At 45.2% G+C, this 18,098-nt stretch overlaps 1 protein-coding gene across 1 annotated transcript in view; it reads left to right on the top strand.

The window, feature by feature from the left end:
• The window catches only part of BMPR2 (bone morphogenetic protein receptor type 2), a 286,915-nt gene that overhangs the window by 248,293 nt on the left and 20,524 nt on the right, over positions 1-18,098 (top strand). Inside the window, exons 10-11 of the mRNA XM_073551510.1 lie at positions 8,563-8,699; positions 17,437-17,609. Of these exons, the coding sequence (XP_073407611.1) occupies positions 8,563-8,699; positions 17,437-17,609 (310 nt within the window). The remainder of the gene's footprint in view (positions 1-8,562; positions 8,700-17,436; positions 17,610-18,098) is intronic.

The following is an 18,098-nucleotide window of genomic DNA, read 5'->3' as shown; positions in this document are numbered from 1 at the left end:
TAGTTGGAAGGTATGCAAACATGGCCGCCCGCTCCTGCATCCGACACTGAAGAATACTCACAGCGCGCAGTGTGCGCAATGTAAGGATTCACAAGTCTGCAGTCACATTGAGTGCCTGCAGACTTGTAACCTAAGGGTACCGTTACACGTAGCGATGCACCAGTGATCCCGACAACGAAATGGATCGCTGGTGCATCGCTAAGTGGTCGCTATTGAGCTGCCTCACAGACAGATCTCACCATCAACATAGCAGCGGTCGGAGGTCGCTACTTACCTGTCAGACGGGGCGATCCTGACGTCCTCCCGCCCGCGTCCACGCGTCGCTCGTCAGCGCCACAGGAAGTCCAGCAGGAATCGGCCGACGAGAAATGGCCCAGGCCGTTCTCGCGCGATCAGCAATAACCAGCGGGGGAGCCGGTCGGAGGTAAGTATCAGACACAGCGATATCGCTAGCAATATCACTGCTGCATCACAAAATCAGTGACATTACAGCGATATTGCTAGTGATATCGCTACGTGCAACAGGCCCTTAAGGCTGGACAACCCCTTCAAGAAATTCCATTTTGCTTATGTCTTGTGCCTTCGAGGTACGGCTGCATTATGGTAGTAGTTTGCTGCTGCTTTGTGGTTGTAGACCATTTGCATCTTCCCACTTATTTCCCTTTGTTCGTAGCTGCTGACATTTTGTATTTGCTAAACTACAAACAGAATACGGACTTCCTTCTGTAGAGGGCAGACTAGATTCTGGTACAAGCTAACAGTTCAATAGAATTGTTCTGACTGTGAAAAGATCTCTCCCATCTACAAAATGAGCAATTTCTATAAGAAATACATTAGGAAATTGCTGTGCATTCTGCTAATATCCAGCATATGTTCATCAAAGATAACCTGTCACCGCAGATATCTGGGTCCATGTCTTTCCTCACTGTAAAACGAGCTTATCTAACTCCTAATGTTTCACGTAAACTGCAACAGATAGCAAGATGTAGATGTAATCTTCCTCTTGTTTCCCTGTCAGCTGCACTAAAGTTTCTGAAATACCTCTGTCATAGAGGTCAAGTAACTGTATATGCCTTGTACTAAAGGGCAACAACAGTCCAAGAGCAGCAAATCTGCCCTGCCGTCATGTTTCCCGCAGTGTGCACTGACGCTTGTTTTATTGCAGCTGTCATACCTGCTTTATAGGTTAAAATTTCCATGTAGCCTATGTCTTTCAGAAGTAACGCTGGGGCTACACGGTGCCTTTGGCCACAAACCAGGTCTAGTCACCAAAGATCTCAGCTACATAACGCTGCAGGGTACTGCGACAAGCAAGTCGCAAAAAGTCAGAAGCAGTTGGCTTATGCTTTGGAGAAAGAATCGCTATTCAGAAAACTTTGGCTGTATGGCCTGTGTGGTACAACAGCAATTCTCACGCAAAAATATTCACGCAACTATTTTATCCCTACAATTTTAGTGTAAAAAAATGGTCACAAGCAAGTTGCCGTCGCATATAATTTGCAGTGAAGTCCATGGCGCGTAAACTGCACACGACTTGCGATCAGAGACCGAAAAGTGAACACAGCTGGAAACATATGGGACTCTGTTTTGCAGTCACGATAGGTCACAGGTCGCAATTCTCCACCATAAGAAATCATTAGATGTGATGTTGCAATTCGAGAACATGATCTCATTGTTGCACAACACACATCGCTTAGTAGAAATCTGACATATGGATGAGGCATTATTGGTGTTTGCTGAACATACTCCTTTCCTCCCGATGTATTCGCAGTGAGTCAACAGTTTCTGTCTGACAAGGAAAGTTCACAGGGAATATACAAACTAATAACGAGACTTGAAGATTTGATCATTGTGCAGCAGGAGAGCAGGTAGGACCGCAGGCTGCAGCTATACAGGCATAGGAGGTTAATAGGGTTCTCCAGCCTTGGGGTTAAAGTCTGCAGTCAATTTATGCAATTCTCCGATGCTGTCGCCTGGAGCGGCCGTGCACATGGACATGTAATTTGCATATGGGGCGCCCCAAGGGCCGTGGGTTACTCGGTACCGGGCCGGTGTCTTAAAGGGATGTGTCACGGCAGTCGTGACCCGGTCCGTGGCCCTGAGTGTCCATGAAAAATAAGAAGTGATGAGGAATAAAGTCTATGTGTAGACAAGTTTGTGACGCCACCTGTGGTATCCAGTCAGAGGCGACCAGCGCTGCAGTGCAGATCCTCTGGGACTGATGGTGAAATGCAGCAGAGTTGGAATAGCTCTCCACAGGCAGAGCTTAGTCCCAGGGCAGTTGTAGTAGATGTTGAGGAAGATGGTGATGTAGTGTGAAGCAAGGGATGTAGCAGTGCTGAGTAGGTGACGCAGGAACAATGCAGAAGACACAGCTTTCCCACTTCATGGAACTTCCTTTCAGTCCTTTAGTCTGTACTAGCAGCCCCTCCAGACCAGGGGTCTACTGTACAATTCTATCTCTTTCCTCCTTCCCCTATGGGTGTCATGATTCATGCTGGATTATGACAGATAAAAGCACTAGTAACCTTTTTTTTTTCCTTAAGCTGGTGGTTTCAGTTCTAGTTTTGCCCCCGGTGGCCGTTAGGGTCATTGCACTTGATGTTTTGTTTGCTTTGCCTTTTGCCCCCGGTGGTCACTGGGATTATAGCAGCTTTTGGCCCCTGATCATTTGACCATTCCCTTTTCCTATATAGAGTCACATGGTCTATGAGCAGGTGTTGGTGATATTGGTCATTTCAACCATCCTTGGAGGAGGAAGGAGCTAGAGAGAGTTCCTTGCAGCACGGTCAGAGGCCTGGTGTGGAAGGACACACAGTGAGGAGTTCCTTGCAGCTCTGACAACGCTTGGTGACGTAGCAGCTATTCTGAGGAAAGCTGCATTCTGGTGGTGGACTCTGGTGCTGGGAGCAATAGCAACAAGAGCTAAGCTAAGTGGTGTTTCCCTGTTTATATTTTTCCCAGGTGTGTATTAGTACAGCGGTGGGGCCAGTGCCTTCACCACCCAGCTCCATAGCAAAGGATAGGTGTAGGGTGTGCTAGGGTGACAGGTTCCGGCTCGGCGACAGGTGAGGAGCCTGTATAGGGAACGTTAGGAGTGTGAGGGACACTGACTCAGGGGAGTGCAGGAGGTCTCCACGTCCCTGTTCCCTATCGTAGAGCCCACCGTTGTAACTGTTTCCACTTCCCCCGCGTCTTGTTGTTTTAGTTACTGGCCTGGGGGTCGTGTCACACAGGACAGTTACACGTGCCGTGACTCGTCTTAGTTCCCGGCCTGTGGGTCGTGTCACACAGGACGGGTCCACGTGACAAAGGGAAGGTTGCCTATGCACGTCTTTCCCCTTCTTCCCCTCCATGATGACTCATCCTGTCTTACCTTCTATTCTCCCGCTCTAACCCTCAAGCTCCACCCACCTTCTACACCCTTTCCTAGTCAGCAGGGATGGTGAAGCACAGCACCTGCTGCTAAAGTGTGTGGTGGATGCAGTGTTATGTCAGAGCCAGGTCAGGAATCTCCATCTTACCTGCAACATGGGATACTACACCTCTGGCTGAGGTGCAGTACCTCTGTGGCGACTGGACCCTCAGGGGCACCACACATACATGCGGTCACATACAGTACCAACTAGACATGCGCGGCTTCATTCAATGAAAGTGAAGTGGACACATGTAGTCGGAATGTGGCCGGAAGTATGCAAATCGTAAACTTGCAGTTGCATTACTTCCCGCCCCCATTGCCGACACCGGAGAATCTGTGCTCTGAGGATTCACAAGTCTGCAGTTACATAGAGTGACTGTAGACTTGTACCCTAAGGCTGGACAACCCTTTTAAACATGAACATTTTTACTGCATGGGAACTAGATCATCACAGGTTAGTATGGCAATCTAGGTATGGCACAGTTTCACAGTGTAGGTGAACTATGGTGGGTTTCAGACAGCTGTATCTCAATATTGTCCAGTCGCGTCCAGGAATTGCGGTTGTGACTGGCTATGTATGCAGCTCCGCGTGCTCCTCCACATGGCGGTTTGGTGGCAGAGCTCTCTTTCCATGTATACATTATTCACATTACTAGTAGAGAGGCCACAAGCCATTTTCCTATTTTCTATAATATGTAAACCATACTTTTGAAAATTCAAGGCATAGAAAACCCTACTGTTTTATGTATACAGGCTTTCCGCAGACCTATTTGTTACCAATAGTTACAGACAACATACAGTGTGGTGTAATCCTATAGTTATACTTGCTTCACTAATTGATAGAGGCACACTGTGTTTTTTGTGTTGGATTCAGTATGAATGCTCCACAGGGTTACTCCATGTAATAGAATAAGCCAGCAATATGGATCACCCAAAGTGGTAGTGCCCATTATTCTGCTGATGACATTCATGTCTCTCATTATTATCTTGTACATGCTTTATCCTTAAATAAAGCAAATGCATCTACCGAATTAAAATGTCATAGAGCCGTCATTTGTATTGATACATTACATACATGGGGGAACTGCCCATAATGACATGTCACAGAATGTGCAAGCGCTAGTGTTATACTGCCATCTTGTGCTGAAAAGCAGTAGTACAGCTGTGTTAATGTGTCTCATTTTGTATACTCTTCAACAATGAAACTGCAACACCAAGAAGGAAAGTCATGGAGTTATGGAAATTACAGGACTGATAGACATGTTAATGATATGCAAATTATGAAAAAATGAAAGTATCGAATATGAGCGCTATGTGCTGAAATACATGCACTTACATGATTTGTGTGCTATCAGGTTTGTAATTCTAGTTTGAGGAATGTTCTGTCACACTGAATTCACGTAATTCTTGTAAATGATCAAGATCCACTGCTGGCAGCTCCCTTTGCAGCCCAGTGACTCTGAAGATGTGTTTGATGGGAGACAAGTCTGGAGACGTTGCAGCACAAGGTTGCACTTGTAGGCCATTTAGGCTGCTCACAGTAGCACGAGCAACATGAGGTTTGGCGTTGACAAGTTGGAAAAACAACTCCTGGGATACTTTGGAGAACTGGTTTCACAACCAAATTCCATGTAATGCTGAGCTGTTAGTGCACTTGGAATGAAGGCTAGAGAGGTCTGACTACATTATGCCACCCCACCCCATAATCCTGGGAGTAGTATACCAGTGTGACGTTCCCCTGTGAAGGCCTCTTCCTGGCATTTCCCACTTAGTCACCAAACCAATCTCCAGCTATCACTGCATTCAAGACAAAATCAGGACTCGTCACTGAAGAAGATAGACCTCCATTCCAGCCTCTGGCCTCCATTTAAAGACCATGTGTGTAAAGCCATGAAGCCACATTCAATGGGAAACATTACACCAGTCCTATTCCGGGATTATGTTGCAGGATGGCATAATTTACTGTAGCTGGACCCCTCTAGGCTTCATTCCAGGTACACTACCAGCTCATCATTACATAGATTTGGTCGTGGAACCAGTGGTGTGCCCATTTCTCTAAAGGGTCCCAGGAATAATTTTTCAACATGTCAATGCCTGGGTGTTACTGTGAGAAGACTGCGTGACCTAAATCTGCTATCATGGCCTGCAGCGTGTCCAGACTTGTCTCCCAACAAGCATGTGTGAGTTGTCATTGGTCGGAGATTACAATATTTTGAAAATTTTGTATCAATTTCTTCATTATTTGCATGTCATTAATATGTCTATCGGACCTGTTATTTCCATCATTCCATGAGTTTTTCATTTTGCTGCATATAGACAGGTTACTTAACACTCTGCATATTACTGCAATACATGATATTGTGTGGAAAAAAGTGTAGTAATCTATCTTTGCAGTTTCCTAAATTATATATAAAGACGAAGTCCCAAAATTCCACATGACATCTTTTTTTCTTGTGACATAACTGCTGAGTTTTTCTAGGAGAAGTTGCTTCTAGAAAGTGCCGTAGTCTTTTCCTGGCAGTTTTTGCCATAGTTTTTGCGTTGACTCTGCTGCCGGCATTTTTCTTCTATAATTTAGCTATAACTAGCGACCAAACTTTCTACTTCTTTTTACTGCTTCATGGTTTCCAAATCCTTAAGTTGTTAAAGCAAGTACGGTAACGAAAGACTAAAGTGCAGAGCAATGTCGCTTTTACATTGCTGTGCACGATGTTCATTTCTTTGCCACAGGTTTACTGCAATTTTTTCAACAGATTCCAGCAGAATCTGCCTGAAAAAGACCATACTGCACATACTGAAAACTAGGACTGGAACATGAATGGAAAAAACTAGTGAAGAAAATACTGAGACTTTTACTTCTCTTAAATCCACTTCAAAGCCATCAGTTCAAAACAAAAAATGACATGTGAAAACAGCCATGGGCTATACACGGTAATGTGTCTGGGTGACATGAGTTTTTTCACACAGGAATAACAGATGATTCAGGACACAGCAAGTCAGATTTACTAAGGCTTTATTCACACAAGGTGCATTTTTGCCGCAATTGAGATAGAAAGTTACATTTTGTGTCAATGCAGCCTAAAACAATGACACCCAAAAACCCCACAGGTATCAGGGTCTGTCATCACTGCTATCTCTATATATATAAAAATGAATGTATGTATGTGTGTATCAACAACCAATCACAAAGCATCTTTCATTTCACCAGAGCTGTTCAAAAGAAGCTCGGCTCTGATTGGTTGCTATGATCAACAGTTTTCCTTGCAACCAATCACGAAGCATCTCTCATTTCACCAGAGCTGGTTAAAAGTAGCTGAGTTGTGATTGGTTGCTATGAGCCAGTTTTCCCACTTGACAACACCTCAGCAGACAGTGACATGGTGGGAGAAATCTTGCATCCCCAGGAACATAAGCTCCCACGCCTTTCTTAAAGGGATCTCCGGTATGGAAGTTAGGGCAAATCCATTCAGTGCTTTGGTTCTGACCCGATGCCTCTCTTAAAGGGATCCTCGGTATGGAAGTCAGGGCAATTGCCTTGAAATGCTCTGGTACTGACCCCAGACTCTCTTAAAGGGATCTCCTTTACGGAAGTTAGGGAAAATCCCTCAGTGCTCTGATTCTCACCCCAGGCTTCTATTAAAAGGGTTCATTGGTATGCAACTCAGGGCAAATCCATCCTGCGCTCTGGTTCTGACCCAAGGCCCCTCTTAAAGGGATCCCCGGTATGGAAGTGAGGGCAAATCCAATCTGCACTTTGGTACTGACCCCAGTCCTCTCTTAAAGGGACCTCTGGTATGGAAGTGAGGGTAAATCCAATCTGCACTTTGGTACTGACCCCAGTCCTCTCTTAAAGGGACCTCTGGTATGGAAGTGAGGGTAAATCCAATCTGCACTTTGGTACTGACCCCAGTCCTCTCTTAAAGGGATCCCCGGTATGGAAGTCAGAGCATTTGCCTTCAAATGCTCTGGTACTGACCCCAGGATCTCTTAAAGGGATCTTCTGTACAGAAGTTAGGGCAAATCCCTCAGCGCTCTGATTCTGACCCCAGGGTTCTATTAAAGGGATCAATGGTATGCAAGTCAGGGCAAATCCACTCAGCGCTCTGGTTCTGATCCCAGGCTTTCTTAAAGGGATCCCCGGTATGGAAGTTAGGACCGTTCCACTCAGCGCTCTGGTTCTGACCCCAGGCTGACGAGATGATGTGGGATATTACGGGTAGTAGTCCGGTGGCTCTGGCTGACGAGATGATATGGGATATTACGGGTAGTAGTCCGGTGGCTCTGACGGGCTGATGTGGGATATTAGGGATAGTAGTCCGGCGGCTGTGACGGGATGATGTTGGATATTAGTGGTAGTTGTCCTGTGGCTCTGGCTGACAGGATGATGTGGGATATTAGGGGTAGTAGTCCGGCGGATGTGACGGGATGATGTGGGATATTAGGGGTAGTAGTTCGGTAGTACTGGCTGACGGACGGGATGATGTGGGAAATTATAGTGAATGTGGCTATGCGGAGTGGGCGGGGCTATACACTCTTTTTATATATATATATATATATATATATATATATAATCATTATAATTTGTTATAACTAACCGTAGTTAGTTACTATGCCCGCGCAGCGCCGGGCTCTTCAGCTAGTTAGTACATATAGACCAGTTGTGTCTGTGACTAATGACCTGTGCCTGTCAAATTCCACCAAGTGCAACGGATTTATGGAAGTCTTTACGTCATTAGTCAGCAAGATCCATCGAATGTTACTTGTACTTACGATTGACAGGCACTTACTATCCTATCGACACAACCATAGCTAGAGATGAGTGGTCACCACAGTGCCCAGTGTGGGTCCCAGGGTGAAATATTCAATGTATGGCTGCTTTATGGCCGGGATCACACATGCGAGGAATACAGCCAAGTCTTGGATGTTAATACCTGGCACTGCTGCCGGCACTCAGGAGCGGAGCGTGCGGCTCCATGTATTGCTCTGTGGCCGCACGCTCCACTCTGAGTGCCGGCAGCAGTACCGGGTATTAACTTGCGAGACTCGGCTGTATTCCTCACATGTGTGATCCCGGCCTATATGTTAATGTGAAACAACAATGCTTTCTACTGCACTCCATGACTGATGCAATGATCTGTCTCCAGGTGAATCTGTGCCCGAGTATCAGATGGCATTTCAGACAGAAGCAGGTAACCACCCTTCATTTGAAGATATGCAAGTATTAGTGTCCAGAGAAAAGCAAAGACCAAAGTTTCCAGAGGCCTGGAAGGAGAACAGCCTGGTAAGCTGCTAATCTGAATGCATGCTTCAATGTATCAATGTACTTGTAGTTTGCATTGGGCTGTGAGGTGATCGGAAGCTGCATCAGCTTCTGAGATAAGTCGGAAAACACTGAAGAAATCTCTCAGCATGGCATCCTGTAATTAGCTGCTTCCATTCTAGACTGATCTTTACTTGTCCTACAAGTGTTTTATGAGCTAATTATGGTATTTTAAACAATTGCACAAGAGTCTGAACTCAGAGCCCTCAGTTATTACTTAGGAGCAATGTCAAGCTCTGGAGAACCACAGGTATTTACTGATTTCAATAACGGCATAGTAATACTTTGTTTTACTTGCATCACAGGATCGTGGAGATTCCCACAATCATGATCCTGAATAATCAGCTTAAAGTGCCCCTGTGAGCAGGATTGTGCACAGTAACCTACAGACAGTGCCAGGTCGGCACCGTTATACTGATTTCAATGATACCTGGTGATGAAATCTGTCTTGTGGTTGTTCCTTAATCTTTATTTTCAGTTTTTAGTTAATGATATGCTCCAAGATGGCACTGCCCGCGCCTGCGCAGTAGCAGCTATCAGATCAAAGCCATAGACACCAATAGCAGCTACTGCACAGGCGTGGCAAGCGCCATTTTCAAATAGATTTTTTTTTCTAGTTGAATAATGTGAATAAAATGTATTATTGGCACATAAAACATGCAATTATTCCGCAGAGCAGATGCTACAGCTGGCGCCTGCTTGCTGAAGGTTTTTGTAAGTATGTACATATATTCATTATGTAAACTAGGGGGCAGGTCAGTGAGGGATCAGTGACCTGTCAGCAGTCTGTATTATCAATACCTAAGCAAAGCACCACATGAAGACCCCCCACAGGCCGCCCTGGAGAATGAGAATATCATTAACTGAAAACTGAAAACAAAGATTAAGCAACAACCACAAGACGGATTTCATCAACCAAGGTATCAGTGTAATCAGTATAATGGCACCAACCTGACACTCTGTAGGTTACTGAGCACAGTCCTGCTGACAAGTTCCCTTTAAAGAGACTTTCAAGCCTAATCAAATTGATGATCTAGCCTAAGGGCGCAGTGAGATAACCGTATAAATCGGATTGAGGTTGGACCGCAATGTGCGGACTGCCTAATAGGTCTCCCGACCCAAGCATGACAACTTGTTATATTTCTATGCATCTCAAGTCAGGAGAGCTGCAGTCAATCTGACCATTCCAGTCAGATCTAGGTCCGATTTATACCGTCTGACTGTGCCCTTAGGATCGGTCATCAATATCAGGTCAGTAGGGGACCAACGGCGAGCAATCACACTGACCTGCTGCTTTCAGCTCCAGCAGCAGCTGGATGTAGACATTGAATGGAGCCAGACCATTAAGGTACTATTTACCCTAGAACGGCTGTTGCTGAGAACTATGGCTCAGAGTCTATTGAAGTGAATAGGAGCTGAGCTCAGTTCAATGTTTACATCCAGCCACCACCTGAGCTCAAAACAGCTGATCAGTGGGGTTGACAGGTGTCAAACCCTCATTGACCTGACATTGATGACCGATCCTAAGGTTAGGTCACCAATATTGTAAGTCCTGTCAACCCCTTTAACTACTTTAATTTGTGTTAGCTTCTGTTCAGATACATGCTAGGACAATGGCATATTTGGTACAGAAATTACCTATTCATTGAATGAGGGTTGCAGAAATCCACAGTATGTCAAACTGCAAATCCATGGCAGAAATCTTGGCCTCATCCTCAGATATCTTCCAAAGTTTCTCTATTCGGCTTGTATTAGATTTTTTCAGGGTGAAACATCCACCCTTTAGACTTTAGATCTCAAAAGGAGTCTGTTCTCCTATATAATTGCAACGAGCACTGAGACTCCATCATGTAAAATCCCACAGTAAATACTCTAAAGTCATATAATTGTTCTCGAAACAAGGCAGCATACATGCAGTCCTGAAAATGTAATCCTCCTATTCATGTGAAAATACAGCCCAACCCAACACTTACTGATTGACATCCATACAATACGCTATAGTGGGAGCATGACGATAATTCTATAGTGTGCAGGGGAAAACTCTATTATGCAACTTTCAGGAGTGACATAGAGGTGCACTAAAGCGTCACACTATTGTACATTATATTAAAGTTAATTGTGTGATTTTAAGGGCAAGAAGTCATTTTATACTGGATATAGAGTACTGGATGTAGTTTTCTCTGGATATTCATATAAAGCAGTAAAACCCTGTATAGGTGCAACCACATAAAGACAGCAAAGCTTGCATGCATGAGACTGGAGACCTCATAGGTTACGGTAAGTAGTAGCACTTCTTCCGCATAGATTACATATCAGTCCTATATTTTTATAGCACATGTAGGAAAAAAAATCCGTTTCCCAGTAAACATTCTTCTATAAGTTAATGGCAGAGATTTAAGGGATGGTATAGAAAACATAGGGCTCCTGTGCAAGACCAGAATATGAGGCCCTGCTTCTAAAATAGCTTACCCTAGCTCACCCATTTATATCTCTCTAACACCTACCCCACTAAGTAGTAATTCCCTGACCACAAAAGCTAATCCCAAGGCTAGGGACACCTGTCAACACTGGTCGCACAATAGCAAGTCACAAATAAAATGTAAATATTTATTGGCAATTTTTTTAAAATCATTGAGGCATGATAAACACAATCTCATCAGGAAGAAGGAAAAGAAACGAGAGGGGCAAATAATACATTAATCATTATAGTCTATATAGTGCAACATCAGTAAAACGTAGGTGCGGCGCCCCTGAGGGTTCAGTTGCAAAAGAGGTACTGCACCTCCTCCTGAGGTGTGGTGCCCCACCATCCAGGTAAGGTGGCAACTCCTGACCACGCTCCAACACTCGCATCCCACACAACACAGTAGTTCAGCAAAGCCACATTGCGGCTCCCTGCTTGGAGTGTAGCAGAGCACCTTTGGTGGCTCCCTGCTTGGAACACTAAACGTGCTGGGAGATGGCTGGAGTTTAGAATACCTAAAGGAGCGGGAAGGTTTAGAATTTCAGTAGTCAGTCGGAGAGAGTCACTCAGAGAGGAGTGAGGAAAGGAGATCCCTGGAAGAGGGATGGAGGAAGGAGTGCTGCAGCTGCCTCAGTGATCTGAGCCAGCTGGCACGGGAAAGGAAAGAAGTAGAAAGACATTGAACTGAAACCTGATCTTCCATAAGAAGGAAAGAATAGTACGGAACATAGGAGTAAAAGGGAACAGAGGATGTGGGTTAGAGGAAGAACCCTGCCTAGAAGTTCTAAGCGCAAGGCCGGGGCCCGGTCCCCGAGGTTGTATGGACACTAATGGTTCTGCAGCAGACACCGGTGGAGTAGTGGGTTGTAAATGCACTACTCCCATCTAAGACTTGGGGGCACAACAGCAACATTGATAGTGAGCCGGGATTCAGGAGTAAGGAGTCCCCGAAGCAGGCTACAGCTGTCTACCGTACAAGTAGAGTTCTTGGGAACATCTGTCAGGAGGAACTCCAGTGTAACTCAGTACTAGGAGATCTTCACACTTAAAGGCGCTATAGAGGAGACATTCAGAAAGGCACATGTTGGCGGAGTGTTGGAAGGGAGCGTCCTATCTTGCCTGGAGGTCGACTGAGCCCCTGACCCGGAGGACACAGCACGGAAGCAGGCATCTGTGTGTACTACAGACTGTGAGTAAAGCTTTGGAACTACAAGCCTTGGTGTCCTCCATTCATTCCTGCGCCAACAGCCCTGGTGCCGCTGCATCTGGGTGCCAGCTTCTACACTGCCTGCGCCTCTCAGCCACCCCTACATCTACACTGCCCTGGGACTATGGCTCCACCTGTGGGGAGCTTCACCATTTTGTCTGCAACACACCACCAGTCCCAGAGGATCTGCATGCAGCGTCGGCCTAACATCTCACTTGCCGAACACCACAGGTGGCGTCACAAACTATTCAGAAACTCTATTCACCCCCTTTTTGCCATGGAGCCCCAGGGCCACGGACCGGGTCACAGCTTCCATGACAACTCCCATTGAGATCAACGGGCCCGTTACCGAGTACCCCGCCGGCCCTGTTCGGGCACTCCATTTTGGCGTCACGAACAGGATGACGAGACCCGATGCCATCGGGTTCTGTGTGCCTAAGATTTGTTGAACTTAAAACTTTTGAGAATGTGCAGAAGACCCAATTTGATAGACTGTGAAATGAATACTAAAAATGGCCGACATCCTGGAGCAGAAGGGCGTGATCATATGGGTGGTCCTAAGAAAAGAGCACAGACTGTCCTGGGCCTCCCCTGTCTAAACTTCTATGCGACAGCAACTTGGACCACCCCCCGAGGGGTTCGTATACTGGCTTGGTATGGAGGAGTTGGAAGAAGACGCCGCCCCCAGAAGGAGGAGCGGAAGCCAGTGGCGGGAGGGAAGCCGAGACAGGAAAAACGCCAGAACGCCATGATGGAAGAAGAGGGAAGGAGGCCTGCGGAGCGCGGGGAGGCTGAGCTGGATCTCCCCAGTGCCATGGCTGAAGGCTCAGACCCTGCTTCTAGGCTGAATCGACGGCAGCTGGAGGAGGAGATTGCCCGGCTGACCCAATGTTTGTGGCTGATGCAGGAGGCCTTATGGAGGCTGAACTGGCAGCACGCCCGGGAGGGGCCTACACCTGCGGTAACCGCCGCTGCTGCACCGGAGCTTCCCCAGGCAGACTCCACGGAGCCTGCAGTCACCATCACACCACCGGCAGCATCCGGAACCCCTTCGCTGCCGCCACAAGAGGAATTGTATGAGGCCCCGGGAGTCGAAGCGGAGGAAGAGGTGCTCCCGCCCGGACCTGACACGGCTGCGCAGGTCCCACCGGAGACCCCTGCGGACCCGGAGCCGCCATTAGCTCCACCGCCGTCCTCGGTGTCCCACCGAGCAGCGTCCACTGCCACTACGCCTGCAGAGACACAGGTGGCGTCACAAACTATTCATAAACTCTATTCACCCCCTTTTTACCATGGAGCCACAGGGTCACGGACCGGGTCACAGCTTCCGTGACAACTCCCATTGAGATCAACGGGCCCGGTACCGAGTACCCCGCCAGCCCTGGTCGGGTACTCCATAGGGAGCAATGATTACTAAGTATCCATGTTTCATCAGAATTTAAATATCATGTATGAAATTGTAATAAATTAATTAAATGTATTAGTACAGTAATAAATAATAAATACTGATGAAAAGAACTATATAAGACCACCATATAAGAATTATTCATGCAATCAGCATATTACATTAAATCATATAGAAGCAAGTAACAGCCAGGATATTAATAAATGAATAAGTAAATTAAACCTAATGTGATAATTAATGTGCTTTTAAGAAATTTCAGCTATAACATTATCACTAATTAGTTAATAAATAGTTCATAGTAGTTAAAGTGCGCACCAAGCTGTACATGCCTGCTATCTGCTGCAAAGTAACCAGTGCTGAAAAGTGACCGGTGCTTAAGAAAGATGGAAATAAGTGTAAGATTATAAGCAAGATTCATGATGCATACCCGCTCTCAGGGCTGTGCCCAACAAGCGTTTCACCGAAGCTTTAACCAGGGGCTGTTACTTGTTTTTATATGATTTAATTTAATATGCTGATTGCATGAATAATTCTTATATGTTGCTCTTAACGCCTTAAAGGGAATCTGTCACCGGAACACAGCGAAATACTTCCGGAACATAGCGTTCCGGTGCATGCGCAGTAATGATTTTCGGCTTTGCCCGCAGTTGGGTAAAGCATACTACGCGTGCGCGAAGCAAGATTGCTTTGCGCACGCACGAACTGTGGGGTAGAACTAATAGAATTCCGGAAAAGATCGCGGACAGGGTCCACAGATGGGGTGGAGAAAAAAAGAAGAAACACCGCCCATCAGACCGGACACAGGCCATTTACATAGGCTGCCAAATTCCGGTGACAGATTCCCTTTAATGACCGGAGCTTTTTTCGTTTTTGTGTTTTTGTTTATCGCTCCCCTTCTTTCCAGAGCCATAACTTTTTTACTTTTCCATCAATGTGGCCATGTGAGGGCTTATTTTTTGCGAGGCGAGTTGAACTTTTGCACAACACCATTGGTTTTACCATATAGTGTACTCAAAAACAGGAATAAAATTCCAAGTGTGGTGAAATTGCAAAAACAGTGCAATACCACACTTGTTTTTTTGTTTGTTTTTTTTGCTAGGTTCACTAAATGCTAAAACTGACCTGTCATTATGATTCTCCAGGGCATTATGAGTTCATAAACACCAAACATGTCTAGGTTCTTTTTTATCTAAGTGGTGAAAAAAAAATTGCGCCATTTTCCGAGACCTCTATTTTTGTAATCTAGGGTTGGGTGAGGGCTTATTTTTTGCGTTTCAAGCTGACATTTTTAAGGACTCCATTTATGTGCAGATACGATCTTTTGATCTCCCGTTATTGCATTTTAATGCAATGTCGCGATGACCAAAAAAAACGGAATTCTGGGATTTCGATTTTTTTTTCTTGCTATGCCGTTTCGCGATCGGGTTAATTCCTTTTTTTTTATTCATAGATTGGGTGATTCTGAACACGGTGATGCCTGATATGTGTATGTGTGGTTTTTTTATTGTTTTATTTTGAATGGGGCAAAAGGGGTTGCTTTAATTTTTTATATTTTTTTTAATATTTTTTTTTACATTTTTTTTTAATTTTGACATGCTTCAATAGTCTCCATGGGAGGCTAGAAGCATCCACAACTTGACCGGCTCTGCTACATACAGTATAGGCGATGAGCAGATCACTTATATGTAACAGAATTACAGCATTGCTATGAGCTCCGACCACCGGGTGGCGCTCATAGCAATGCCTCATCAGCAACCATAGAGGTCTCAAGGAGACCTCTGGTTGTGATGACTACGCATCGCTGACCCCCGATCATGTGACAGGGTCGGCGATGTACGTATTTCCAGCCCGGCGGCCGGAAGTGCTGGTTAAATCCCGCTGTCAGCGTTTGACATAGGCGTTTAACTAGTTAATAGGCACGGATGGATCGCGATTCCACCTGCACCTATTGCCGGCACATGTCGCTGTCCAGGACATGCGACATGTGATTGCAGGGGGAGGGACCAGGGCAGTGCCAACCACCAGGTACCTGGAGGTGAGAGCAGGACCACAGGGAGCCTAAGTGAATGCAGGACCCCCAGGTATAAGCGCCAAAAGCGGAAAGGATAGTCAGGGACAGGCCAATGTGTCAGAAACCGAGAGAGGCAAATTACAGTACTGAAGGGACAGACAAAACGGGTAGTCTTAAAAAAACACAGAGATCAGCAACCAGACAAGTGAACAGACAGTACCAAATCAGCAGACAAAATCACAACGGAGTAACGGACCGGGTCAAAACCAAAGGAGCATACAAGAACACAGGCACAAGGCATTGGCACACAGGGGTCAACTAACTCAGCCGAGGGCAAAAGTATAACTGACAAGGAGCAAGGCACCACAGAGGCTATAAAAATCCCTCCCTAAACCAGGGAGAGGCTACAAGCCTTAACCCCTAGAGTGCTGACCAAACAACTACAAAACAGGCCATGACACTACCCCCCTCTCAATGGGAGGCCACCGGACCCCCTGACTTCCCAGGATGTCTGGCATGAAAGACCAGACGATCCGCGTGTACCAAGCGGGCAGGAACCTATGACCGATCCTCCGGCCCATACCCCTTCCAGTGAACCAGATATTGATTGGACGGCGGTGTCTATTTCATTACATTGGTGCTGCATGCACCTGGATTGCTCCCCCTGCTAGCAAGGTGTTGTGATGGCAGTGGTCACCGCAAGCCCTACGCCTTAATGATTAGGGACCAACTAAGAGGTTTTCTGTGACATTGCAGTGGGCTTATACTATCTGATCAAAATGATAACTAGGATCCTTGTGTTAAGTTTTGAAAATTTTGCTTAGATACAGTAGATGAATTTATACAAATTGGATGTGCAGTGGATGTCTTTTTGTATAGTTGTTAAATATTATTATTATTCTCCACCAACAATAAAGAGATTAGTTTACAATAATGATGAATCTAAAATAAATATCTGCTATTTTCTCATTAATGTTTTCAATATTTTTCATTGTGTTCCTGTGTTAGATGTTCTGAACCCCCACATGTACTAATTCTCATATTTTACTTAATATGTTTAAGAAAAGTGAATACACCACTGAAGTATGAAACAAAGAGTAGGATCTGCTTTCTGGCTGCTTTGTAATCCATGTAATCTTTCTGGTTCTTGCTACACCCAGCATATTGTCAGCACTGGTTCTGCCCTCTGGGTGCCACCACTTTACACAGGAAAGTGATCTAGATTATGTGGCAATATAAATGTACCCTGAGGTCAAACAATGGAGTGCAATTCTACTCTTTTAAAAGCAAATAAGAACTTGTCTGCACTTTGTTTTCTTGTCTTGTGAATCCTGATTCTGTAAAATACCTATAATTTGCTTTGATTGACTCACATGTTGGAAATTAAATCCTTGGCTGGTAATCATTGTAGCAAGATGTGACTTGCACCACATAAATCCGCGTAGATCAGACATGGTACTTTACCATTCTTCATAGAAATATGCCACAAGAATTCTTCTGCCAGTGCTGACAGCTATTTGCATTGAACTTTGGAGCTTCTCCATTCAAGATCATGTATGTCACAGAACTTTGATTGTTAAATCTTTTTTTCTTTGGCTTTATTTTCCACAGGCTGTGAGATCACTAAAGGAAACAATTGATGATTGCTGGGATCAGGATGCGGAGGCCCGTCTGACAGCACAATGTGCAGAAGAGAGGATGGCTGAGCTTATGATGATCTGGGAGAGGAACAAGTCAGTGAGCCCAACCATTAACCCGACATCTACAGCAGTGCAGAATGAACGGTACGTGCGGTGTCACTCAGCCGAAGACCAGCCGAGAGCTCTACCAGTTGTTGTATGAAATGGGAATACCCACACTGATCTGTTTTCTTGGCAGTAAACTATTAAACACATTGTAGATTGTGTCGCAATGTGTCGCCACTATCTCTGGCAAATACTAATGAGAAAACATATGTTTCAATTAGAAACCAGTCTGTTCTTCTGTATATGTGTAATGATAGAAAGCAGTAAACAATAGATAACATACATTAACCAATTACACATCATGCTGGCTAAATACTAGAAATACTAGCTGATAAGAGTTTACAAAATTAAATTATCTATCTAGCTTTCCTATCTATATCTGCTTACCTCATATCTATCTATCTATCTCATATCTATCTATTATCTATCTTATATATCTATCTATACCTATCTATCTACCTATCTATCCATCTATCTATCTTATCTTATATATCTATCTTATCTATCTAATATATCTATTTTTCTTGT

This window comes from Dendrobates tinctorius, unplaced genomic scaffold, assembly GCF_039654945.1.
Source record: "Dendrobates tinctorius isolate UK_male_01 unplaced genomic scaffold, ASM3965494v1 ptg000177l, whole genome shotgun sequence".
NCBI classification, from domain to species: domain Eukaryota; kingdom Metazoa; phylum Chordata; class Amphibia; order Anura; family Dendrobatidae; genus Dendrobates; species Dendrobates tinctorius.
The sequence above is the reverse complement of the archived record's forward strand: the minus strand, read 5'-3'. Positions and strand labels throughout refer to the sequence as shown.